Source organism: Maylandia zebra, linkage group LG11, assembly GCF_041146795.1.
Source record: "Maylandia zebra isolate NMK-2024a linkage group LG11, Mzebra_GT3a, whole genome shotgun sequence".
Lineage (NCBI taxonomy): Eukaryota > Metazoa > Chordata > Actinopteri > Cichliformes > Cichlidae > Maylandia > Maylandia zebra.
Genome location: NC_135177.1, coordinates 37,903,060 through 37,929,023, shown reverse-complemented (window position 1 = coordinate 37,929,023; position 25,964 = coordinate 37,903,060). Strand labels below are relative to the sequence as shown.

At 47.8% G+C, this 25,964-nt stretch overlaps 3 protein-coding genes across 9 annotated transcripts in view; 2 read left to right on the top strand and 1 right to left on the bottom strand.

The window, feature by feature from the left end:
* Positions 1-8,111, top strand: part of LOC101467180 (mothers against decapentaplegic homolog 4) — a 37,976-nt gene extending 29,865 nt beyond the window's left edge. For 4 of the 6 annotated variants that reach the window (XM_076890383.1, XM_024804145.2, XM_024804147.2 and 1 more), the window contains exons 5-13: positions 2,882-3,010; positions 3,087-3,302; positions 3,384-3,512; positions 3,610-3,663; positions 3,978-4,161; positions 4,243-4,411; positions 5,023-5,161; positions 5,444-5,610; positions 6,208-8,101. In XM_076890383.1, coding sequence (XP_076746498.1) covers positions 2,882-3,010; positions 3,087-3,302; positions 3,384-3,512; positions 3,610-3,663; positions 3,978-4,161; positions 4,243-4,411; positions 5,023-5,161; positions 5,444-5,610; positions 6,208-6,249 — 1,229 coding nt within the window. In that variant the 3' untranslated portion in view covers positions 6,250-8,101. Of the gene's footprint in view, positions 1-2,881; positions 3,011-3,086; positions 3,303-3,383; positions 3,513-3,609; positions 3,664-3,977; positions 4,162-4,242; positions 4,412-5,022; positions 5,162-5,443; positions 6,174-6,207 lie in introns of those variants that run through there. The other 2 variants (XM_076890385.1, XM_024804144.2) reach the window with 2 other exon arrangements.
* Positions 8,112-8,448: 337 nt separating this feature from the next.
* On the top strand, positions 8,449-15,094 carry LOC101467464 (acidic leucine-rich nuclear phosphoprotein 32 family member D). Of its 2 annotated transcripts, none has more exons than XM_004572118.4 (7): positions 8,449-8,654; positions 11,812-11,961; positions 12,535-12,657; positions 12,814-12,973; positions 13,188-13,306; positions 13,426-13,492; positions 13,903-15,094. In XM_004572118.4, the coding sequence occupies exons 1-7, from the start codon at positions 8,601-8,603 to the stop codon at positions 13,980-13,982; spliced, it is 753 nt and encodes a 250-aa protein (XP_004572175.1). In that variant the 5' UTR covers positions 8,449-8,600; the 3' UTR covers positions 13,983-15,094. The 2 variants fall into 2 exon arrangements, with proteins under 2 accessions (XP_004572175.1, XP_076746501.1); XM_076890386.1 differs by lacking the exon at positions 8,449-8,654 and adding an exon at positions 11,610-11,714.
* Positions 15,095-17,605: 2,511 nt separating this feature from the next.
* Positions 17,606-25,964, bottom strand: part of LOC143421193 (pleckstrin homology domain-containing family O member 1-like) — a 17,764-nt gene continuing 9,405 nt past the window's right edge. The window contains exons 3-6 of the mRNA XM_076890376.1: positions 24,607-24,747; positions 21,484-21,588; positions 20,358-20,456; positions 17,606-19,841 (exon numbers count right to left, since the gene is read on the bottom strand). Coding sequence (XP_076746491.1) covers positions 19,188-19,841; positions 20,358-20,456; positions 21,484-21,588; positions 24,607-24,747 — 999 coding nt within the window. The 3' untranslated portion in view covers positions 17,606-19,187. The remainder of the gene's footprint in view (positions 19,842-20,357; positions 20,457-21,483; positions 21,589-24,606; positions 24,748-25,964) is intronic.

The window sequence follows — 25,964 nt, the reverse complement described above, 5'->3', positions numbered from 1 at the left end:
TTGAATCTGTACTGAGGCTCAGTATTTGACACAGAGTTCATGTTCACTGCTGTAATAGCTAATAATGATTAATATAATAACTATAATATTGGCCATATTATATTTACATTACCAAAGTGAGATGACTTTAGTCTCATGAACAACATTAGCTAATTCTTATTTACTAACTAATCTTAAATAACTGTTCAGTACAGAAATGAAGCCCAAAAATCATGTTTTACTGTCCTGTGGTCTCAGCCTCAGATACTTATCAAATCACACAAAGCTCTTGTAGAAACAAACAAATGAACAAAATATATTCTCCCTCATTTCTGTCAAACCAAGTTGTATGACACGTTTCCAGCGGTTAGTATCATGGTTGCTAGGCAACCTGGGAAGCGCGACAGAGACTAGACCGTCCCATACAGACAAACTTGCCGTTTATTTTGCAAATAGAGCTCAACACTGCCCCTAGCGTCCTGGAGCACTTCCGTTGTGTTTTTGAGTTTGCAAGTGTTTTGGATTTTGCAAGTGTTTTGGAGTTTGTACGTGTTTTGGAGTTTGCATGTGCTTTTTAGTTTGCAAGTGCTTTTTAGTTTGCAAGTGTTTTGGATTTTGCAAGCGTTTTGGAGTTTGTACGTGTTTTGGAGTTTGCATGTGTTTTTTAGTTTGCAAGTGTTTTTTAGTTTGCATGTGTTTTGGAATTTGCATGTGTTTTGGAGTTTGCAAGTGTTTTGGAGTTTGTACGTGCTTTGTCTCTAGGGGCCACCGTAGTAGATGGCTCTGAAGATTTAAACAGTTTTAGATCCATTACACTCACAGTTTTATGTTAAAATCTCAAAGGACAGCATTATATTTTTGATATTAACAGTAACTCTGGGCTTCTGTAGAGTGTGCAGATGATCTCATCACTGTCTAAAAATGGATAACAAAACCTAAGCAGTGCTGAATCATTCAATAATACAGACTATTAGAGTAACGGATGTGTAGCATCGCTAACTAGCTAACAACAAGCCTCAAACACATTGCGTATTCTAGCGGCTAATCTAGCGCCTTGCTAATCTATGTGTCTTTTTCATAACAGTGACATGGTTGTATTTACCTTAATTAAACAAGTCGTCAGTCGCGGTAAACCCATCAGCAAATAAACTGGAGCAGCCGGGCTACGTAAAAAGTGTAGGGGGCGTGTTTGCGGTCACGTCCAGCAGGTGTGTCGGCGGGAGTGTAACACAGTCGCTCCACCTTAAGTCCCTACTGCGCAGACTCTGGCAAGATGGCAGCTTCCAGAGGCGGGATATTTTGGCTTCATTTTTGTAGAATGGGAGGAGGTGCTGTCACGTTGTCCATGTTTTCTACAGTCATTGGGTCCAGATCAGGTGAAGCTAACAGACAGTTAGAAGCTACAGTTGCCTGTGTCACCATCCACCTGTCAGTCAAAGAGGCCACGCCCCTAATATTGCAAACAGGTGAAAAGGATACTGTACTCAGAAATACATGTACATTAGTGGGTAATTATGTCTTCCAACCACCTGAAGCATTCTTATAAACGTATAATTAAAGTATTAAAACAACAGAGGAGCGTGCGTCCGACTAATGGTGTGTTAAACATGTGGCTACAGACAGCTGCATATGTAGGCAGACGAGGGAAGAAGTCATAGGACTTCTTATGTGTTCAGACTCAAAATATGAAGGCTGATACTAGTGTTTTCTCTTCAGTGAACAGGGCCTCTTCACCAAAGATAAAGAAAGAGACAACGCCACCGCCATCTTAACAAACACTCATCTTCTTCCTCCTGACCTCCAGCTTCATCTCCTGAACTGAAGTCAGGGCTCTAACTCTTGAAAATGTGCATAAACCTGCTTATTTATTCCTGATATTGTCACAGATAATTATTTTCAGCAGTTTAGACCTGCCGTCTCCAGATAGCTAAACAACAGCTTGTTGTAAGCTAACATCATGGCAAACTAATGTCAGGCTCCAGTGTCCTAAAATCATACTTTCCCTCTGATAAACAGTTTAACTACATTCTCAGACTGTATGAGAGTTTATTCACCAAGCGTCCGTGTCCTGCGACGAACAGCCACTTCAAATAAAGTATTACTAACAGTCATTAACAAGAGTTAACAGTCATTAACAGGAGCTAACGGTCAGCAACAGGAGCTAACAGTCATTAACAGGGGCTAACAGTCATCAACAGGAGCTGACGGTCATTAACAGGGGCTAACAGTCATTAACAGGGGCTAACAGTCATCTACAGGAGCTGACGGTCATCAATAGGAGCTGACAGTCATTAACAGGGGCTAACAGTCATCAACAGGAGCTGACGGTCATCAATAGGAGCTGACAGTCAACAACAGGGGCTAACAGTCATCAACAGGAGCTAACAGTCATTAACAGGGGCTAACAGTCATCAACAGGAGCTGACAGTCATTAACAGGAGCTAACAGTCATCAACAGGAGCTGACGGTCATCAACAGGAGCTAACGGTCATCAACAGGAGCTAACAGTCATTAACACGGGCTAACAGTCATCAACAGGAGCTGACGGTCATCAATAGGCGCTGACAGTCAACAACAGGGGCTGACAGTCAACAACAGGGGCTAACAGTCATCAACAGGAGCTAACAGTCATTAACGGGCTATCAGTCATTAACAGGGGCTATCAGTCATTAACAGGAGCTGACAGTCATTAACAGGAGCTGACAGTCATCAACAGGAGCTGACGGTCATCAATAGGAGCTGACAGTCATCAACAGGGGCTAACAGTCTTTAACAGGGGCAAACAGTCATTAACAGGGGCAAACAGTCATCACCAGGACTCGGATTGCTACAGTTGAGTGACTGGGGTACAAACGTCAAACCTGGGGTACAGTCTAAATGTTTGTAATGTCTGCTTTGACAGGTCCTCAGTCTCTCATAAAAGAGGAGTTCATGCAGGAGTGTCTGCAGATCGACCTGCCCCCCCACACCAACCCCTATGGCCACCCACGGCCTGTCGGCATGTATCCCAGCATGCCTTTGTCTCCCCCAGGTCAGTGTGCTGCTCCTTGCTGTCAGCGCGTGCGAGACGCCGTGACGCTGTTGTAACACAGTCGTGTTTCCTGCAGGCAGCAGCTCCATGGTGCCCGCAGCTCTGACTGCCAGGGGGGTCGGCGGCGGTTTGGACGGACCTGGCCTCCTTCAGATCGCTCCGCCTCCTAACCACGGCGGCCAGGCTTCACCGCCTCACTCAAATCCACCTCACACTCCCCAGCCCCCCCATCCCCCGACCCCAGCCTCCCCACATCAGCAGAGCCCAGAGTACAGTGGCCCCCACAAACCTGGTACTGTACCCTAAGTACTATGTACTACCTGTGCTTAGTACTACTTCTGTAGTATAATGAGTGTCCTGTGTGTCTCCACAGCCAACTGGGCAGGTAACAGCCCTGCCCCCTACACCTCTGCGCATAGTGGGCGGGGCAACCAGCCACATCCACCATTGCATCATCATCCTCATCATCATCAACAACACCACGCCCCCAACACTCACTTCTGTAAGACAGCATGTTAAATGTTACTGCTCTATTCAGTACCGTAGTACTGCGAGTACTGCATTATTGCTGAGTACTGGGTCTGTGTTTGTTTCTGCAGGGTCACAGCATCACAGCACCGCTCCGTATCCACAGCCAGTATCCAACCACCCAGGTACCACACCTGTCCACAAACCCCGCCCCCTCACTCTGACCTCACTTTATTAATAAAGATTCAAAACATAGTGGCCGACGTCCCCAAAATACAAAATGTCCCTTCTTAGTGAAGCAGGTCCAAAAAATGTTAATGTAAAAATAAAGTGCCCTGATACTCACACCTATCTGTCTGAATTCCCTGAAACAAAGATGTCCTCACTTACAGAAGTAAAAGCTCAGGTAATAAAAGGTTGAGAAGCACTTTTGTCTCCAGTTTGTCAGGATGTTTGGGGAGCAGGTCCGCCATGTCCTGATCTGTGTCTCGATCCTCAGGTCCAGAGTTCTGGTGCTCCATCTCCTACTTTGAGCTGGACGTTCAGGTTGGTGAGATGTTTAAGGTCCAGTCCAGCTGTCCCCTGGTGACTGTGGACGGGTACGTGGATCCTTCGGGAGGAGATCGATTCTGTTTGGGACAGCTGAGCAATGTCCACCGTACAGCCGCCAGCCACCGCGCCAGGTGAGCGGTCGTTTAGTGGGTGGCACCATGAGAATTATTGCAGTGTTAGTATTTAATGTTGCTGATGTTGTTGCCCTGCAGGCTCCACATCGGCCGGGGGATTCAGCTGGAGTGTCGGGGGGAGGGTGACATCTGGATGCGTTGCCTTAGCGACCACTCTGTGTTTGTCCAGAGTTTCTATCTGGACCGGGAGGCGGGCAGAGCACCAGGCGATGGCGTTCATAAGATCTACCCTGGAGCATACATCAAGGTGAGCGGTAGACGCCGCGAATGACCATCTGAGCCCAGACGGGCTCGGATTCACTAAGGTCCAAACAGACGTAAAACAGACAGACAAAGACGTGTTTGGGGATCGCAGGAAGTAAAGCAGCGAGTCCATCTTCCTTTTACAGATTTGATATTCTTGATTTGTGAAGAGATCCGAGTTTCTCTGAGAGGTTTGTTTGGGCCGTGTTTCTCGATACTTGGACAGCTTTGTTGTAACTTCTTCAGCAGCTTGTTGACAGTTTTATAGGACATAGATTTGTGCATGATTGGACATAAAAGTGTGAATTGGCTACGGTTTCTATCAGGTGGTTTTGGCTCTGCTGGCAGTTTTGCTCTTTGTTAACCCTAGCTCATTATGGCGTGTTCAGTATGTGGCCGTTTTTGCCCACCATGTTCACGCACATTTACACCTGGATGGATCCATCACAGAGAAACGTGCGGTAGGTTCTTCCCCAAGGATATTTGGCATGCAGACTGGCATCGAATGACCACCTCTACCACCTGAGCTACAGCCACCCCGGTGTCTCACCCGTGTACCTGTCTCACCCGTCTGCGTGCCTCACCCATCTGCCTGTCTCACCCGTCTGTGTTCAGGTGTTCGACCTGCGGCAGTGTCACCGGCAGATGCAGCAGCAGGCGGCAGCGGCTCAGGCAGCTGTGGAGACTCAGGCAGCCGCGGTGGTCGGTGCAATTCCCGGTCCGAACAGTGTGGGAGGAATCGCGCCTGCTGTCAGTGAGTATCACCTGCCCAACACAGCCAGTGACAGACAGGCACAGGTGTCAATAAATTATAACATGAACCAGACGCAGGGCTTAAAAGACTTACCTGCAGAGTGAATCGAGTCAGATTCGCGTTGGACATTTTTGGGCCTCAGTGCGACTTCCTGCTTTTTCATGCATTTAATGTTATTTCACTTCCTTTTTACGGTGGGCGGCCTCGGCCCTCGGTGTAAGCCTCGTGGTTTTAATTTCACATGTTTTAGTTTCTGTGTCTCACCTGTGCTTCCTCCCGCAGGTGTGCGCTCAGCGGCCGGTCTGGGCGTGGACGACCTCCGCAGGCTGTGCATCGTGCGGCTGAGCTTCGTCAAAGGGTGGGGGTGTGACTACCCACGGCAGAGCATCAAGGACACCCCCTGCTGGCTGGAGGTGCACCTGCACCGAGCGCTGCAGCTGCTCGACCAGGTGCTGCACATGCTGCCGCCGCGAGAGCACGCACTCTAGGACCTCCGCGCTCTGCCCACAAACGCACCACAGCAGGGGTCGGTTCACACGGGTTTCAGACAATCAGCCAATCGCAGCGTCTTGTCTCTGCTGTCATTTAAGTTCGTTTCTGTGGAAACCAGCGTGACTCGTTAAAGGGTCAGTTCACGCGAGCTTGGCGTCTGCTCGAGCATCCACGCTGGCCTGCAGTTTATTAGTTCCGCCCCTCAACAGGTGAACTGACCCTTTAAGCCTGATGTCAGAAATCAGCTGATTACCAAAAAAACCTCGTCATCGTCATCTTCCTCCTTCTGTCGGTTTTTAGTTCCTTTAGCTAATTGTCGACCAAAGAGCCATTCCTGTTCCTTTGATGACATCATATCCTGTTTACGTTGCGTTTCTGCTCCGCCTGACGGTCACATTATTTATTCTGTCGTCTGCTTTTTTTCTCACGTTTAACTCATTTAAAGGCTTTTATACTGAAAGGGTGTAAAGCTCTGAATCATCAGCTGTCTCTTCAAATTAAAAGTCTGGTGGATAAAGATCTTCGTCTTTGTTCGTCTTTCACTCTGCATTCAGACACTTCAGAGGAACACTCTCCTCTCCATCCACACGCAGTGATCAGGTAGGGCGCTCCCAGGAAGTCCATCCAGTCGTCAGGACGTTTCATCACTGATCCAGGTGACTTCTGCAGTCTCAGCTGACCGGATGATTAAAGATCTGCGCTGGAAATGATCAAACGAGGAACTTCATGCACGAGAGCTGCTCCACGTAGTGCAGCAGGGAGCTGTAACAGAAAACAGGCCACGCTTGGTCCATAAAAAAGGCCACAATCAGTGAAACGAGTCAATCAGCCTGTACCTGTCCTCTTACTGTTCCAGGCCGTCGATGACCTCACAGCTGTAAAAATCCGCTCTTCCATGATTTCCCGTCTGAGCAGCTTCTGCAGCGTCCTCACGCTGATCACCACCCTGCATCTGTGAGCTGAAGCACAAATCACATCCTTAACGATTGTGAGGTATGACCTCACAGTTTGTCCTGATACAACATCTGTTATCTGCACAGATCAGTGATAATTGTTTTCTTAATGTGGCCCTGATACTCAGTCATAGCCCCCCCCCCAAAATGTGCTTTCTAAAAGAAGTCCAAACTGAGTACCTCAAAGATGCAGAGTTCCCTGAGGTTCTTTCAGACACTGCACTGACATTTTGTCTGGTTTTGAGTGTTTTAGGTGCTTCGTGCTGCCAGCAGGACTTCAGCTCACAGCACACCCTCAGTCCCACTCAGCCACTCTCACACGCGTGTTCTCAGCCTATCAGGTCTCCATGCTCCTGTTTTATGCATATCTGTGTTTGCTCATGCACACCGGGTCAACACAGTGCAGTGAAGTTAACCATATTTGCATCATAATCTCATCTCAGAGCATTCAGCAGAGAGATCTGCTCTCTGTTCTCAGAATGCTGCTCACAGTGACCTAAAACTTCAAAATGAATAGAATAGAATAGCTTCTATTGTCACGACACACATGCACAATGAGATCCAGAACATCCGTGTTGAAGAAAACCAACCAAAATGAAAACATGGCCGCCTGTACATGCCCGTACTTACATGCATGCAGCACCCAGTGAGGAAATGGAAGTCAGATGCTAAAGAACAGCAGCACACAGAGGTCGAACACTGCCCCCTGCAGGCATGCATGAGTCCCAGTCTAAATGTGACTGGAGGAGCTGAAAGAGTCAAATCTGACCAGCGCACAGGGTTGGTGGAACCAAATGGCAACAGTGCCGAAAATGCTGATGGACAAAAAGTTTCCAACTGTTACAGAGAGTGATGCGTGAATGACCGCAGCTTGTTGGCCGCCCCTCCCTGAGCCTGGTTCTGCTGGAGGAGTCTTCCTGTTAAAAGGGAGTTTTTCCTTCCCCTTGTCACCATGTGCTTGCTCATGGGGGGTTTTCTCTGTATCATTGAAGGGTCTTTACCTTACAACATAAAGCACCTTAAGGCAACTGTTGTTCTCTGCAGACACACCTGTTACTCTGTAGACTCTCAAATTTTGACTCTTCCAAATAACTCCCACACAGGTGCTCCCGAGGGTTTCTGGCTGCCTTTAGATTTGTGTCTGGAAAGACTTTGGTGGTATCTAATGTTTACCTCAGCAATCATACAGGTGGAAGGTTAAAGGTCAGGAAAATCATGGATCATCTGATTATCTGATGAAAGCAAAGTCTAAACTTGAAAACGTGAAAATCTGTGTTTCGGTCACTTTGCTCCTTACAGAAAAAATGTTCAAGTAAATTATCTGATGTATTTGTTTCATATTTTTCTACCACGTCACCTCCCATGGCTCTTAATAACAAGAAAAAGAAGAAGGAGAATATAACCTTTAATAAATATGAAAAGATTGAGAAACTACTTTGATTAACTATGATATGGATCATGTTTATTGTTGCAATAAATACTTGAAACAACAAACAGCTTCTGTGGTCAGATCAAAGGCACAAAGCTGGATGCTATAATGTGTGTATAAGTGATTTACTGATGTAAACACTGTGGTTATTTTGCGGTAATCAATGAAAAATGATCACGATGATCATTACAATATGGCGCCAACAAGGACAAAGAGAGGGCGCCTGTAAAGTTTAAACGTTTCGTGCTCATCCTCTCATTGGTAACACTAAAGTGACGTATTTGCATTTACAGCCACTCGCAGACGAGGTCTCTGCATACTAAGATTCTAGGGCGGGGCTTAGTGAGTTGATCGTGTTTGGACCAGTAGCAGGTTAAGCTTCTTAAAAATATGGATATTCATTAGATTGGGGCGTGGTCTAACAGTGGCGGACCGGCAACAGCGAACATGGAGGTTTAGTTGTCGCCTTGTGTCCGTTAGAGAAGGAGGGTCTCACTGACGCGCATTTTATTTTCACTTTTCCTTTGTTATACTTTGTTTTTTCGCCTTCTGTTCGGGCTTCGACATGGAGATGAAGAAGAGGATTAGTCTGGAGCTGAGGAACAGAAATCCAGCCGAGGCAAGTAACTACAACACTTTAATTTATTTATTTCCTGAAGAAACTGGTGAAGGATGCAGTGTGAAGCTATGACGACGCTGATAACATTCGGCGTGGGCGGCCGTTGACTTTTCCCAACCCGCGGACTGATCTTCTGTCGGTGTTTTTGAACGATTAGACGCGACATGTTTGTGGCTCCAACATGGAGGAAACTCCGCTTGGTCCTGGAGGAGGAATCCGCTGCGTGCAGGCTCGCTCCCTCTCCCGCGCTCACTTCTCGCGGGGCAGCCTCGCGCGAGCCTCCCACAGCTAGCACACGGGCTAACAGGCTAACCTGCCGAGTGCCCAGCCCGCATAACAGAACCGCGGCCGAGTGAGTGCGCCGAGAGCCGCCGCAGGTGCTCGGCGGTACCGAGAAAATGCAGTCGCGGACTGTGGATGGGCTCCGCTGCATTTGTTTGAACGCCCCGGGGCGACCGCTCGGCCGAGCCGGCTCCCATTTTAACCTTCACCGTTAGAGAGTTAATGATCTGCGATGGTCGTGCTGTGATGGCGTTTGCAGCCGGACTCCATTCTCATTTCAGCGTTTAAGTGCACATAGTTCTAGGTCAAGTCATTTTTTCTGCCATAACATCATTAAAGGGTCTCCACAGTTTCTTTGTCGGCACGGGTCAGCTCAACACAGGCGCAGTCTAAAATTGATACTTTGTTCACGTTAAATTGGAGTTTTAACAGTTGTTGTTCAGTCTGCTGTTCCCGCCGCCCTCGCTGTGTTTTCAGGCGCACGAGTGCCGCGCGCTTAAATCTCACAAAAATTGCACGAGGTTCGGTGGGAGGCGGATTTAAACGACGGAGAGGGTTTTTAAAAAGTTTCTCGCACGCACAGCTTTGGTGGGTGAGGTGTGCTCTCCCACCGGTGATCGTAACGGTGAAGCTGAGCGCCGGTTTTCTGGTCACGTACTAACCGCTATATGGATGAGATCCAACGGGAGAGGGGGAGTGCTGGCCCGGGCGAAGAGCTCTGACCGAAACGGAAGGAAAGTGACCCTCGTTTAGTTTTGTGAAACGTCTGAAACCTGGGTTTACTAGATGCCTCCTCTTCACCAATTGCTGGGCATATACAGCGTTACACCACGTGGTTATTCATGTACCTGAGAACTGCCATACCTGCTTACTTGTTCTACACATGCAGCCCCCCCCCCGCATGCTGGAACTGTGTTGTTGTCTTCGTTGTCATCGAAACATATAAATCATGATGAACCGCGCATGCTCAAACCCAGGGCTGGTGAAGCTTTACGTGTGTTCTTTGATATTTTTATTTCACCTTTGTACAGGTAAATCTCATTGAGATCACTATATCATAGCTAAAGCACTTCTGGATGGATGCAAACTGCATTTTGTTGCCTTGTAGCTGTGACATGAGCAATGACGATAAAGTTGAATTCTATTCTACAGGGTGGGCCATTTATATGGATACACCGCAATAACATGGGAATGGTTGGTGATATTAAAGTCCTGTTTGTGGCACATTAGTATATGTGAGGGGCAAACTCCTCAAGATGGGCGGTGACCATGGTGGCCATTTAGAAGTCGGCCATCTTTGATACAACTTTTGTTTTTTCAATAGGAAGAGGGCCATGTGACACATCAGACTTATTGGTAATGTCACAAGAACAACAATGGTGTGCTTGGTTTCAACGTAACTTTATTCTTTCATGAGTTATTTACAAGTTTCTGACCACTTATAAAATGTGTTCAATGTGCTGCCCATTGTGTTGGATTGTCAGTGCAACCCTCTTCTCCCACTCTTCACACACTGATAGCAACACCGCAGGAGAAATGCCAGCACAGGCATCCAGTATCCGTAGTTTCAGGTGCTGCACATCTCGTGTCTTCACACCATAGACAATTGCCTTCAGATGACCCCAAAGATAAAAGTCTAAGGCGGTCAGATCGGGAGACTTTGGGGGCCATTCAACTGGCCCACGACGACCAATCCACTTTCCAGCAAACTGTTCATCTAGGAATGCTCGGACCTGCACCCATAATGTGGTGGTGAACCATCCTGCTGGAAAAACTCAGGGAACGTGCCAGCTTCAGTGCACAAAGAGGGAAACACATCATCATGTAGCAATTTCAAATATCCAATGGCCTCGAGGTTTCCATTGATGAAGAATGGACCCACTATCGTTGTACCGATAGTGGGTCCATTAGTTGTACCGACTAATGCCGCTCTCCAGTGACATGCGGCGAGTGCTACGCTGTGGGCTCTTGCTGAATGAAGCTAGGACAGCCACTAATGTTTCTTCATTAGTGACAGTTTTCTTGCGTCCACATTTTGGCAAATCCAACACTGAACCAGTTTCACGAAACTTAGCAAGCAGTTTGCTGACTGTAGCATGGGAGATGGGTGGTCTCGTAGGGTGTCTTGCATTGAAATCTGCTGCAATGACCCGGTTACTGCGTTCACCAGATATCAACACGATTTCGCTCCTCACGTGTTAACCTTCGACATGTCAGTGGCTGTGAACAAAGAGAAACTTGTAAATAACTCATGAAAGAATAAAGTTACGTTGAAACCAAGCACATCATTGTTTTTCTTGTGACATTACCAATAAGTGTGATGTGTCACATGGCCCTCTTCCTATTGGAAAAACAAAAGTTGTATCCAAGATGGCCGACTTCTAAATGGCCACCATGGTCACCGCCCATCTTGAGGAGTTTGCCCCTCACATATACTAATGTGCCACAAACAGGACTTTAATATCACCAACCATTCCCATGTTATTACGCTGTATCCATATAAATGGCCCACCCTGTATTCTATATGAGGTCTCGTTTTCAAGAAGCGAGGCCCAGAGGTGTGTATGAAGTTGGGTACACACCTGTAACTGTGGGCAGGGAGATGTGTGAGTGTGTAATAGCCGGGCAAACTGTCGTCCCCCCCCCCCCCCCCCCCCCCCCCCCCCCCCGGGCTACAGTAATTTTTAAATGCGCACACGTCGGAAGATCGTTTATTTAACACATTATATTTTACGGTCACAGACTGCAGTCTGTGTGTACGCCACCAGGTGGCAACAGGTGAGTGTGAGGCATGCAAACTAAAAGTTTGAATAAACCTGTGATGTATAATGTGGTGTAAATTTTACTCTTTGTCATGTGATGCGGTGGCGCTCAGGTGGCCGAGCTGGTGGTGGATAACTGTCGCTCCAGCGACGGTGAGGTGGAAGGACTCACAGACGATTACACGGGGCTGGAGATCCTCAGCATGGTGAATGTCGGCCTCAGCTCGCTCTCCAAACTGCCCTCACTGCCCAAACTACGCAAGGTCAGTTCACCCGCAGCTACGACACCTGAACACAGCACAGTCAGGATCGGCGTGTGTGCTGTGATGAACATCACATGTGACCTCTGATTGGATGTACCTTCTGAATGTGTCTTATGACCTTTGACCCCAGCACTGACCCTCACACTGAGAAGATGAACGATATTCCACTTTTATGCATCAGCTTGTTTCTGCCACAGGAAAGCAGTATTGTGCACTTTGAGATACCGAACTCAAATTTAGGGATATGGCCCACACACATCATCCATCTGCATCCGGATAATAAGGAAATGTCATCCACCGAGCTAGATCCTGGTTAGCAGTACTAACTTGAAATTTCAACTCAGAATTTGGAGTTGTGTTTGACTTTATTTGTTTTTCAGTGGTGGAAACAAAGTTTCATACTTTTGGAGATGAATGAAAATATTTGAAGTACTGCTGCAGTACTGTACTACTGTAGTACTTCTACAGAGTCGATAGATGAGGAAAGATCTGGCGGGAATGAGCTGAGTAGTTGTTGTCTGTGTGCTGTTTCCTCCTCTCAGCACGCATGATGATGCATTTCCTGTGTTTCAGTTGGAGGTGAGCGATAACACCATCTCGGGGGGTCTGGACGCGCTGGCGGAGAAATGTCCCAGCCTGACCTACCTGAACCTGAGCGGGAACAAGATCAAGGATCTGAGCACCATCGAGCCTCTGGTACGTCCATTCATTAAGCTCGTTAGGCCGATCGCTAACGAAACACCCGAACCTGTCGATGGGAGACCCTGAAACGTAGCAGCAGATTAAAGTCGGGGATTCTGGCGTTGCTGTCCATGTTTTTGAGGGTTCCTCTGCTTTGTTCTTGTACTGCAGCAAAACCTGAAGAACCTGAAGAGCCTGGACCTGTACAGCTGTGAGGTCTCAGCGCTGGACGACTACAGAGAGGGCGTCTTCGAGCTGCTGCCTCAGCTCACTTACCTGGACGGGTTTGACGAGGAAGACAATGAGGTGCCCGACTCCGAGGCCGAGAACGGTGAGCCGCTAACGCGGAGTCTCTCTGGCTTGACCGAGGGGCGGGGTCTATTTGTTTTTCATGTGTACACTTCGTTAAGCCATAAACGTTTCCGTCCAGTGAGCACGTGCAGATCTGCTGGTCGCCTTCAGCCGCCTAATTCGGATTAAGGACAGGAAGTGGTCCACGGGGAGGACGAACGTCCTGTTTCTGATGTTAGGATGTTTTGTTCCAGATGAGGATGATGAAGCCGGCCCGCCGGGAGATGACGACGATGAAGACGACGATGAGGATGAGGAAGGCTCTGAGGGAGACGAGGTCGGTCTGTCGTACCTGATGAAGGAGGGAATCCAGGTGAGAGGTCATGACTTACAACTTCATTTATAATGAAGGTAAACAGAGAGCAGAGGAGGAGGAGCCTGCCTCACGGCGTGCTCGCAGTTGAGTTTAACGTGTTTTTAACATATTTTAAGGATGAAGAGGACGATGGAGACTACGTCGAGGAGGACGAAGAGGACGAGGAGGAAGAAGAGGATGGAGGTTTGTGTCGCTGAAACGTGATTGGATTCTTTTGGGGGGAGGGGAGTTGTTGTTTTTTTACAGCCCCTGTGGCGGTCGTCACGGTGACTTCGCCGTCGATGTCTGTGTTACAGTAACGATCACATCATGGCGTTTAAACTGCACACTTAGGCCACGTTTCCCTGGTGACAGCTTTTACATGTGCGTAGTTACCCGATGATGAGTCATTGCGAGTTTCGCTGTCATGTGATTGATGTGTTCAATGAAACCCGTTCAGTGCAGCGCCACCTAGTGGTAAAAACGCTTTCTGCTCTTCTCTCGGCTGAGTGAAGGAATCGTAGTTCTGTCAGGGTTGCTTCCTCCTCAGTGTCACCATGTTATTGATTACTGATTATTGATCAGGTGATTGATGGCTGCTCTGATTTCCTCAGATGAGGACGGCGCTGCTGTTCAGGGCGAGAAGAGGAAGAGAGACGCCGATGATGAAGGTGAAGATGACGACGACGAGTAGTCAATCACCTTCGTACGCTATATCGTCTGACACCCCCGCCCCTCCCCACCTCCCCCTGACCCTGGCAGGATGTGGTTTTGGAGCTCCAGACAAACAGGAAACTGCGATCAGGCTCATCGCTGTCCTTCACCGCGGTGATGTCACTCCGCCAGCCAGCTGGTCAGCAGGAGGTCGATAACAGAGCTCAGAAATGCGCCGCGTTCCCTCAGACATGTCACGCACAGATATGGAATTCAAGAAAGTCACGAAGGACAAAAAAATAGGAACACCTCAGCAGCTCCTCAGTCTGCTCCAGATTCATCACCTCCTCATCCTCATCACAGACAGCAGGGGGCGGCAACACGCCATTCCCCACTTCTGTGAACAGAATATTTAACAATCCCAGGAACGCCCTTCGTGATTGGTGTTTCTTAATTATGTCTGTGAAGGTTCTCAGTCATCCAGGTCATCGTAGTCTAAGGAGCTTGGAAAGCGTCTGGACTGCAGAGGGCAGAGCTGAAGAAGCGTCTCAGATGAGAGGTGAAACATCTTCAAGCCACTTAAAGACGTCCAGACGCTTTTCTTTCCAAGCTCTTAGACATCACAGCGCTGCCAGACTGTCTGCCTAGAGAACGCGGTGTGTTCCTGTCTCTCCTTTATTGATTATTGATCAGCTGGAAGGCGGAGCTCTTCCCAGTCAACCCAGTTCTTCTGACCCTGTGACTCCACTCTACACTACCCATGATTCTCAGCAGCTGATTGCGCCAAACATGGATCCAGAGTTGCCCTCCTCTCTGCTCTCTGATTGGATGACTCCAAAGCTCTCTGTAGTTGGCTCCTCCCCTAAGCTTTTTTTTCTTCATTCTTTTAAATTGACTGTTACTGTTTTAACCCCGCCCCCGTCACCTGTGGGTCTGCGGCCTCCCTTCCCACCCCCACGGGTCCCTGTGTAAATAGAAGTGAACTGGTCTCTGTAGGTTTGTGCTGTCGTCCGTTTGGCCTGATCTGTCGTGTTAAGTTTGGAAGCGTGAAGCTGGAGCGATGCTCCTCCTCCGTAATTTTATTTTTTTATTCCTGTGTTCTGATCGTGTTGCTGTAACCAGAGTGTTTTTGAATAAAATGACTGAAATCTCCACGCCTTCTCCTTTCTCGTCACATCTCTTCACGCCCTAAATTATGAAAACAATTTTATTTTTCACTTTAGAATAAAGAACAATCAGAAATGGAAAGGCTCCTCGTGTTCTTCTTCCTGATGTTGCTGTCTCTCGGTGTAGCTACATCTATCACTGCGGCGTGCGTGTCCAGTTTGTCCAACAGGAATGTCTCGGGTTTGGCTGCTGTGGCAGCGCCCAGCTCCTGGAGTGTGTTCCTGTGCCGCCATGATCAGTATCCAGTGATGAATCCTTTTTGTGGAAATCTGCTGCAGGTTTCCAACCTGTTGGTTTCCAGCTGTAGTTGCAGCTCTCTGCCTGCAGAGGGCAGAGTTGTCCCTTTGTGAGGGTCATAATGTGTCACCTGAGAACAGGCCAGATATTTGTCTAAGTTAAAATAAGTTCCCTGGTGAGCCACGCCCATTTTTCAGATGTTTTATTTTGAATATTTTGTAATAAGCACATGAATCACTTGCTGACCGATGATTGGTTCTTTCTGCTGACAGCTCATCAAATGATTTCACATCATTGCAGTCACGCTTCCTGCTGTGCGTGTGTGTGTGTCTTGACTCGATATACTCCTGTCATGAGCACTCGGTCCTCTGAAGATTTATTTTTTCCTTATATGGATGTACATCACAACGAGGGGCGGAGCCAAGCACACGCAGCTCTGATTTCTGTGATAAAAATGTTTTACTTCACTTTTTATAGAAAGGAGGAAATTAAACAGAATCTGAAGCAGTCTGTTTTTCACAGACGAGCGTTCGGGCGTCTTACAGCGTCATGGTGACGATCAGGCGGTCAAAGTTCATCGTGAGACTCATAAAGTCATAAAACTGATTTGATAAGCTTCAGGTACCAAATCATTGACCATGTTCCTCATTTTAAACCTGCTCTTCGATCTTTTACCATTATAATCCGTCTCAGAGGTCAGAGGTCACCGTACAGAAGCACGGCCTCAGTGGGCCGCGGGCTCTGTGATCGCAGGTGTTCCCCAGCTCTCTGTCTGTGATCATGAAACTGACCTCGCAGCCCATCGTTGGTCAGTCATGAAGCAGAAGTGTTTATGATGAAACCTGCAGTCAGCTGACACTGATGAGGTAACGCCGTTTAACTGAACACACACACACACACACACACACACACACACTCACTCTGATCAGTAAATCTGAGCCGATCCATCAATCTGATGTTCACCTGACATTTACTGACTTTGTTTATGGCACTTGGTGATGTTCCCACAGGGAGGCGACTAACCTGTGTGTGCCTCACCTGTGTGCTGCAGGTGTGTGTGTGTGTATGTAAATGTCTTTGATTTGTTTCAATCATCAGGCTCCACCTGATAAGCAAATGATCTGCAGTTTGCATCCAGTTTGAATGAGACGTCTGAGAGCGACCTGCACACCTGCTGATGCTGGAAAACACCTGCTTTACACTGCAGCAGGGGCGTAGCCAGAGGGTAGGCGTGTCCACCGCAGGGCGGTGACCAGCGAGGGACTTTGAAGCTCTCAGACGTCACTGATGAGTGGGCCTGCTCTTCCTCAGCTTTGTTCTCCTTTTCATGACTCTAAAGTTTTCACAGGCTGGTCACGTCAGTGTCCCGCTCTCGTCCTTAGAGGTTTAGAATAATAAATGTGGTGCACGCTGTCTGCTGAATCGCACTGTAACCGAACCCCCTGCAGGTATCACACCTGCATCTCAGCTCAGCCTCTGCACACACCAGCCGGCTCCTCCGCAGGAGCAACCTTTAACCAGCAGAAGTCACGATGATGCTTCCTGCCTTTAGTCTGAGCTGATCCGAGCACCTGGGAGGCGTTTTTTAGCTGAGGTGCAGGAGTGCGCCCTGAAAACCGGCACGCTGAGCATTTATTAGTACAGACAGGTGAGTCTGCAGGTGTGACCTGAAGGTGTTTCTCATCTCAGCTGAGAGTCAGTTGGCAACAGCAGGTCTCTTAGCAACAAGAGCTCACACGCTTCAAGTTCAGTTTTCATCACTTCTGAGGACTTTACATTAACTCACATTTGTTTCCTGCAGATCCTCTGACGTCCAGCAGAGGCAGCAGTGAGTTTGTCTCAGAGACTCCATGTTAAAACGTTACAGCAGAAATAAACGTGTTTAACGTAATAGGGGCGTGTCGTCTTTGACCCACAGGTATCTGTAGCTGCTAACCATCTGCTAGCATCACCTGAACTGGACCTCTGGACCGTGTTTGTGCTGTCAGAGCCTTTTGTGAGTGAAATTTGAGAATTTTGATTGGATGTTCCTGATTAAATATGTCTTTGGAAGTAAACTGACAATGTAATTCATCTAAACCTTAAATCTAATCTGAATCCAACGTTCCACAGAATAAACTTAACCCGAGCCCCCCGGTGTGGTCAAACTTCAAGTTTAGTTATTACGAACCAATTTGTGTGGCCCCACATTGACTCAAAACAGGAACACACAAACACTCACTCCTCATTAGCAGATCAAACAGACGGCACAGATCCAGGTTGAGTTTGCAGGTTTTATTTTAGCACATGAACTGATCAGGACTCACAGCATCACCACCTGCTTCACATCCCTTCAGGACTACATCTCCCATCATCCCCTCTGGGTTTAAGGCTACAGCAGCTGGCGAGGAGAAGTGCGAGTATAAAATGATCAAAAAAACACAGGAAGATCAGAGGAAACAGGAACAAATACAGCACGTGCAAGGACAAATACAGATCAATAAAATCAATCACAATCAGCCGGTTCTCACACCCACCTCTGACGGATGTGCTGAATGTGAGACACAAAAATGAAGCTACCTGTTTGTTATTTATTGCTCCCACTGAACCTTGATCATCTTCCAGCTCGATACAATCTGATAAAAAAATAAACTTATGCTCCGAGGAAACTCGCTAATTGTTATTGCGGAATCGAAAAACTCCAAATAAAAACAGTTTCTGGTTAAACCGTCTGAGCACGCTCATAGGTGTGCACCGCGAAGAAGCTCTCTGTGAGTGTGACGGGTTGTTTCCATGGACACGCATGATTGGAGGTCATGCTATGGCTGTTAAAGATACCCTGGAGTGTTGAACCTGCTTCATAGTGCAGACCTCAGGAGCTCTGATTGGACAGTTGGTCCAGTTCCTGATGAACTTTTACACCTGAGTTTCCAGCTAAGATTGAAGGCGGCCACATTCAGAGAAGAAGAAGAGTCCGAGGAGGACGACTCGGGAAGCAAAAGCCGGTCGCAGCGTAGATCGGTTCATCCTCGCCGGCTTCTGTGACGGCGGCTGAGACCATGACTGGTTCTGGTTGTTCTTGTGTGAACTTTTCTAACAACGTGTGAAAGTAAGCTGTTTGTTCTGATGAACCAAACATCTGATGTACCGACTTTAAATTCCTTAATAACAACTGCACAAACTGCTTTTTCCTCTGCAGAACGACTTCCTCTGCAGTCAGCAAAGAACAAAACCAGTCGCATTAACTGGTTCTGATGGAAGTCCAGAGCTCCAGAAAAAGCTGGTACTGAGCGGCGTCTGTGGGGGAAACCAACCATCAGCAGGAAGACCAGTTCGTACCGTCACTTTCAGAGTCGTCCTCCAACTCTGACCTCCACAGTAAACACCCTGCATTCGTACCGTCGACTGATTCCTCTTCAGTTTTTAAGCCTCAAACTGAAGGTTTGTCCCAGGAAGCAGAGCATAAAGGATCCACAGGTAAGGCCGTGGACCAGAATGAGATCGGGGTCCACAGTTTCCACGTCTCCAAACTCTTGTCTTGGCACATTTCCGGTCTCTCTGACACTGACGTCAGGTAAGTTTCCTTTAAAGGAACCTAAACTGAAAAACTACTCGGGTTAATCAAAGGCAGCGACGAGCCGACCAACCAGAATCAGGAACCTTCTGAGGAACAATTCCTGTTAGGTTTGGAGGTTTGAGGGGACCTGTAGGTTAGTCTCTGAGGGATCTATGCCTCAGGTATCAAGTCCTGGAAGCAGCTAAAACCTGAATTTAAAGAGTTTTAAAGTGATTCGTCCATCTTCATCGGAAGTCCATCGGACACAGCCGTTCACCCGGGCCGGGCTGAGTCGTACCGGCCGGCTCACATCAGGCTCTTGCGGTTTAGTCTGGAACTTTTAGAAGAGGTGATAGGGGAGGTGGAGTCCAGTTGTTGGTACAACTCCCTGAGCTCCTTCACCTCCTCCAGCACCTCCTGCGCCTGACTCCAGGCCGCCTTCGCCTCCTTCAGGAGTCTTTCTGCCTCGGTCGACTCCTTCCCCCACCTCACCATTCCCCGCTCACCCTCGGTGTCGCCCCGCACTTCCTTCAGCAGCCTTTCCGTCTTCTCCAACTTCTGGCTGATGAGCTCCTGCAGCTGACTGACGGGCGCCATCGCAGCGGTCGGTGCGGAGGCAGACGAACGACTCGCTGCCGCCGTTTTACTCTTATCGGCTCTAGTCTCAGAGTGGCTCAGGATCTCATCCATGGAGGCGCAGCGGTTTTTCTCTGCCGTCGTGAGGCGTTTTTCTGGCTGGGGGGTCTGCTCTGAGACCACCGTCACCTCACGGGGAAGGCTGTGAGATTTCCCAGCAGCCTCGGCAGTCCGAGCTGAGAGCGCACCATCTGTTTTGGACCTGGCACAGTCCGGACTGAGGTGGGATGCAGAATTTTCCAAGCCGGTTCCTTGAGTGTTTGCAGCATCCTCTTCCTGGATCAAGTCCAGAGTCAGCATCCCATCCGAGGAGGAGGTGGAGGCCTGACAGACAGAGAGAGGAGGAAAATCAACAAAGACACAAAGAGTCTGACGGAAAAAAGCTTTTTCAGGCCGCTCTGACCACCAGAACGAAGAGTCCCACAGTCAGTCTGCACATACCTGACAGGTCAGAACAAATGTTTCGGTGCAAAGCAGAGGAAAAACGATTCGTGCCAAAGAAAACCCCAAAATAACAACTGTTCAATGCTTCTATTAAAACAAAGAACAACTGTGAACGGCATCGATAAACAGTTCGAAATATCCAGAAAACAATCTGCTGAAAAAACACAAAAAACTGTGGAAAAACTTACCAACCATTCAAAACGGCTCAAAGCTGCCCCAAAATCTGAATAACACTGAAAATCCCACCAACACCTCCAAAATAAGGCAAACAGCACACTGTAAAAAGTGTCCCAACAGGATGCGCCCGCTGCTAACCTGTAACCTGCCTCATCATTCACATCAGAAGTTTGAGGTTTGATGAAGAATAAAGTCCCAGAGGAAGAGGAGGATACTGACCACAGCCAGCAGGTGGCCTCTGGTTGGCAGTCGGCGGTTGTGAGGGATCTTCACTCGATCTCGAGTCAGATGAGACAGCTGCGAGTCTTCGACCATCACCTAAAAACAAACGAAGAAGGCACGTGGCCACCAATCACTGTGGGAGCTCCTCCAGGACAAACCTGACACAATCACATAAAGACACCTTAAGCAGTTACACGACCTGCAGTCATCATCATCATCATGGTGCTCTCACAGACGGAGCCGCGAACGCTTCCATGTAGGTAACTTAGCATTAGCCAGCACGAGCTCAGGATTGGACGTCCTGCTGACGCTGGCCGTACTTCCTGTTGACTGTTTATGAGGCGTGTTTCTACCTGGTGATTGGATGGATTCCTCACTTTTTTTTTACCACTTTGACACCCAGTCTAAGGCGTGGCCACCGCACATCATGATCTCAAGAGTTTGGATGTAACACAGCACATCATCAATAGGACATGCATGTGCCACTAGCCTGGAACACGCTGTGAAAGACTATTGATCGGGGTATCGACGTGAGTATCGAGCGGTGGAAAAGGCAGACAGCTGCTCTGGCACATGCGCTGCTACAGAATAAACACATCAAAACAGAAAAGTCGCAGGAAACGCCAACATCGAGAGTCAGACCTGCATTAAAATCAGACGCCGCTCAGCCGTGTAACAGGAAGTGAGTGGGGGAAGCAGCCCAGTCACATGAAACATGCATGTTCAGGTTCAGTAACTTCTGCTTTCATCATGTCTACTTCCTTTATAAAAGAATCAAACCACAGAAACACATTCAGAAGCTGCCTGAGAGTCTGATTTTAGCGTCACTGACGTGTTCGACGTACGATGGCCACGGACAGTTCTGCACGTCAGACACACTCGGAAACGAAAACCTCGATTCAGTTTCATTTACAGCTCAAGGGTGAAAGGTCGTCGACTGTCCCAGACGTCCTCACCTGATCCGAACAGCTTCCATCTTTAAACCTGGAAAAACTACACAATCTGTCCAGGTGACAAACTACTAACAAGTCTGCGGCTTTCAGGCTGCTGACGAACAAAGGCGGGCCCAATCTTACTGACTAAACACAGCGGGGCTCCCTGTTTACATAATCAAAGATCACACCTCGTCCAGAACGCTGTTCTTGGCTTTGGTGATGGCGGCATTCAGGACGCTGATCCAGGATTCTTTCTCCTCTGGGCTGACAGCGAGGAAGACGAGGTTGGGAACCTGCAACAGAGCAGAGACACAACAGAGTTAGTCCACGCTCACGCCATCAGACACGCCGGTTTGTATTTTTAATGTTTCAATATTTGGTTCAGTTTTTCAGGCATTTAGAGCTTTTAATGGAGACGCCACAGACGCAGAAATGATTTTACCTCGAGCTGAAAGTATCTGTGTTTATTATTCAGAGCAGGTCTCACACAGACGTCTGTACGTTATAACAGAAGCTGCTTTACTGTGAACACTGATTGGATAGAACTGCTGACATCACACATAAGGACCCCGCCCCTGTCCCCCTTCAGCTGGATTACGAAGCCTCGGTGGGTGACACTTGCTGAGTGTGTGTGTGTGTGTGTATACATGTTTGTCTGTCAATGTGGGGACCACTATTAGTGCAAAGACCTGTAGGGTCCTCACTGTCACACTTCAAACCAACATGGAGGACATCATGTGAAGCGGTGCTGCGATGTCACCAGTAACCACAGAAAGGGATTCTACTGCACTAGAAAGCAGTAAAATAATTAAAATGGAGCTATCGTTTCGACCGTTCTGTCAAAAAAACCTTTTTGTTTATCTTGTCATTACCCAAACTGCACACCGAAGCTCTTTGTTTCTGCACACGGACATAAGGTGCAATATTCCTGCTTCTTCCTTTCACAATAAAAGTCTTGACATGCACTGTGTGACTTCTGTGGCGCCAGTGTCCGGCAGCCTCGCCTCTGTCAGTGCGCCCCAGGGTGGCTGTGGCTACAATGTAGCTGCCATCACCAGTGTGTGAATGGGTGGATGACTGGATATGTAAAGCGCTTTGGGGTCCTTGGGGACTAGTAAAGCACTATATAAATACAGGCCATTTACCATTTATTTATTTACTTCTGAACATAAACTTGCTTCGAGCAGGGTTTTTCTAGGTTGCATAAAGTAAAGGAAAAAAGGGAAACAGTCACAAAACATATTTATTCTTCAGAAAAGAACCCTTCTCAGAGTGGACATAAAGGTCAAGATCAGGACTTTTTCACCGTGAGCAGGTAACCGATTCACGACTAATGAATCATCTCAGATGTTCTGTGGACTGATGTCTACTCTGTCTTTGGCTTCTTCTTTCTGGAATACGACAGCACTGGTTTCATACTGAGAACAGTTTGATCCTCATCCTCCATCTTCCTGTGCTAATGTGTTTGTTTTAGCCTAATTATAGCTCTGTAACTAGCCACCAGCTAGCACATCATCATATGTCATCTAGGCCAACTTCACGACCCTCCAAACATCTCTGAAATTAATTTTGATAACACCCACAGTCATGGCAGAGCGGTATATTTAGAGATCCTTCACTCAGAACATGAAACACCCTCTTTAGTTGGAAACCAGTTAGCTAATTTCCTGCTAACGCTTAACTCTGCTAAAGCTCATAAAACATTTTTTTTTCAAGCACGCCTGGAGTTTAAACTTTATTGTAAGACCTCAGAGAAGAGCGCAGGGCCCTCAAGCTCCCAGGTAGAGGACCCGAGCTTGAAGATAAAGATCGCCCGCATATCTTAACAAAAAATACATAAAATACATACATATAGATGGAAAAATCCATATAAATGAAAAAGAAAAAGACATTTCCTATAATTGTATCAATAGAAAAGTAAACTTAAAATGCCTAAAAATAAAATACCTGTGTGAAGTTTAAGAAAAAGGTTAGTTAGTAATAAACTGTATAAATAAAATAACCCTCCATAAGAGGAATAAGAGGCCGTGGCTTGACCACACAGAGACTTTGGCGGTGCAGGAGGCGGACCTTGATATCAGGTCTCCACCCCTCCGAGAATTTGTCCTGTATATGACATCACCAGGAAACCTGCAGCACAGATTCTGGCATTTCATGGCATATTTCAACTCTGGAGGGGTTTCAGGGTTCAAGACCAGGTCCCGTTCAGGTAACACACGTCAGTGATGGTCCTCACAAGTACCCAAAGACAAGTATGTGTGTGTAATAGAATCTGCCACCCAGTCTGCAGGACACTTGATCCGCCCCTCCCCCTTTCCCCAAGAGCATTCTGGGTATCTGCGAACATCTGGTGTGTGTGTGTGTGTGTGTGTGTGTGTGTGTGTGTGTGTGCTGCTGTCGAGGAAAGCCTCTTGGAGCTGGAGCTCCACCTGTGCTCACTGACAGCCGCTGCTGAGTCGGGTCAATAACAGCTCCACCTGCTCTCCTGCACAGTTCAGACGGAGGTTTTATTCAGATTCACTCTGAGCTTCTGCACATGTGCAGACCGTGCGACACACGAGCCGCCTGGGAACATGAATAATCAATGACCTTAGGTTACAGGAGGTTTGATGAATCAGAGCTCTGCCTCTGTGCTGAGCACCGCTGCTGCTGCTCTTTATGGGACAAGTGAGGCGTGGATGGTGTTAATCACAGCGAGTCCTCCCCTGCTGGCGCTCCTTCTGGACTCTGATGGGACCAGCACGACCAACATGGACGCAGCTTTCATCAGTTTCACACTCGCCTGCTGCAACTTTTTATGGCGGTCACTCCAAACACCATGGGAAGTGTCTGTGGACGTGGACATGACAGCCGACTCAAATACAGATGAATCTCAGGCCGCCGTCAGGCGGGATTCTCGTGACACCACCAACATGTGGGAGGAGCTTACTGACACTTATCACCAGGAAAAAGGAGCCTTGATGTTCTGTAAATATGTTTCTGTGACCTAATTCCCAGTTTTACAAAGACGACTCCTCATCCCATTGGCTGTTTGTGAATAATGATGATGATGATCATCATAATACAGATGGAGGCCCCGGGGCAGAGCCAGGATGCTGGAGACGTGACATCTCTCAGCTGGCCTGGGAACGCCTCGGTTTCCCTCGGATGAGCTGGAGGAGGAAAAAGGGCGGATGATAATGACGAGGGATCAGGTGTGGTGGCTTTTGGTCGTTTGGGACAGCAGGCTGAGAGCAGACAGGTGAGGTCCACCTGACAGTGAGCTGGCAACAGCACGGTGTGTCAGGTGTGTGCAGGTGTGTCAGGTGTACCGTGTTTCCTGGCGAGCTGCAGCGCTGCAGTCTGAACTTGCTGTGGTTCTTCTTGCTGCGGCTCTTGTTCTTCCTGAGTTCCTCGCAGCGCTCGTAGTCCGACAGGTCCAACACCTCGTCAGCTCGACCCAGCTCCTTCACCTACAGACACACAGGTATTACAGGTAAGTAACATAGGCAGGTAATACAGACAGACATCTGGAATCCTCTTTCACGGTTGCTGATTGGTTGAGGCTGTTGCCTAAGGAACAGCTAAGGCACAGGTCGTGACAGCAGGTAACGAAGGTCATTGGACAGGTGAGTCAGGTGTCCTGACCTCACCTGGTAACAGTGTTAGTCTGTGCATGAGTACGAACCTTCATCCTCCTGATCAATCAGCATCACCTCATTATTCTGTTATTTGTTATGTGTACAAACTCCTGACAACGGTCACTACTGTCATTATTACTACTAAACTCTCAACGGACGCGCTTTGACCTTTAACCTTTTAATGAAACTGCAGGATTCCTGATGTTGTCTGTGTCACCTGAGGTGACCTTATCCGTCATTATAATTACTTCTGCGATTGGTGGACGTCATCGCTCACATGACCAAAACAACATGTCTTTATTCTCCAGTAAGAGGCTGTTCGGCCACACCCACATCCAGGTGGATCCCCTTAATGGTACTCGGTGAAAGCCTCACACTCACTGAGCCTGATGGGATTTGTAGTCTGACATCAGCTGAACATCTGGAGCTCATCTTTCAGTCTGAGGGACAGATGTTGATGCTAACGCCACTGTGAGGTGCTCTGAAGCATGAAAGCTGATTGGTTGTTGCCTCGTGTTTTGCAGCAGGTGTTTGGATGTGAGCAGCACTGACCCTCCGCTATCAGCTGATCTGCTCTGTGCTTACATCCACTCTGGGTTTAGGTTTACACACACGTGCACACACACACCAGCTCTCAGCGTGTTAGCATGTGCTAAGTGAAGGTTTCTCTTGTCACATCAGCTCATCAATCTCCATGGAAACAGCATCCATTATTAACCAGCATTAAAGTGAGACTTCCTGGGAGGCAGGACTCCCCCCCCATACACACACACACAGACACTTATTTATAACGCACATCAAACTTCCTCTTCCTCAAGATGAATGTTGTTAAAATGAACATCTTACCAAAATTTTTATTTTTATTTCAGTCAATTCCCTTATTTTTGCCGAAACATTTTTTTGTTTCACTGGACAAGATTATTGGTTCTTTCATTTGGGGAGGGAAGCCACCTAGGGTCTCTAAAACTTTGCTGCAGCGATGCAGATTTAGTGGAGGACTTGCATTACCTAATTTTTTAGTCTACTACTGGGCCGCTCACATCCATAAA

Coding starts and splice junctions, on each gene's coding strand:
- LOC101467464 (XM_076890386.1), top strand. CDS start 11,625: ATGCGCACACGTCGGAAGATCGTTTATTTAACACATTATATTTTACGG. Junction 11,962..12,534: donor CACTGCCCAAACTACGCAAG/GTCAGTTCACCC, acceptor CCTGTGTTTCAG/TTGGAGGTGAGCGATAACAC. Junction 13,307..13,425: donor TGATGAAGGAGGGAATCCAG/GTGAGAGGTCAT, acceptor ACATATTTTAAG/GATGAAGAGGACGATGGAGA.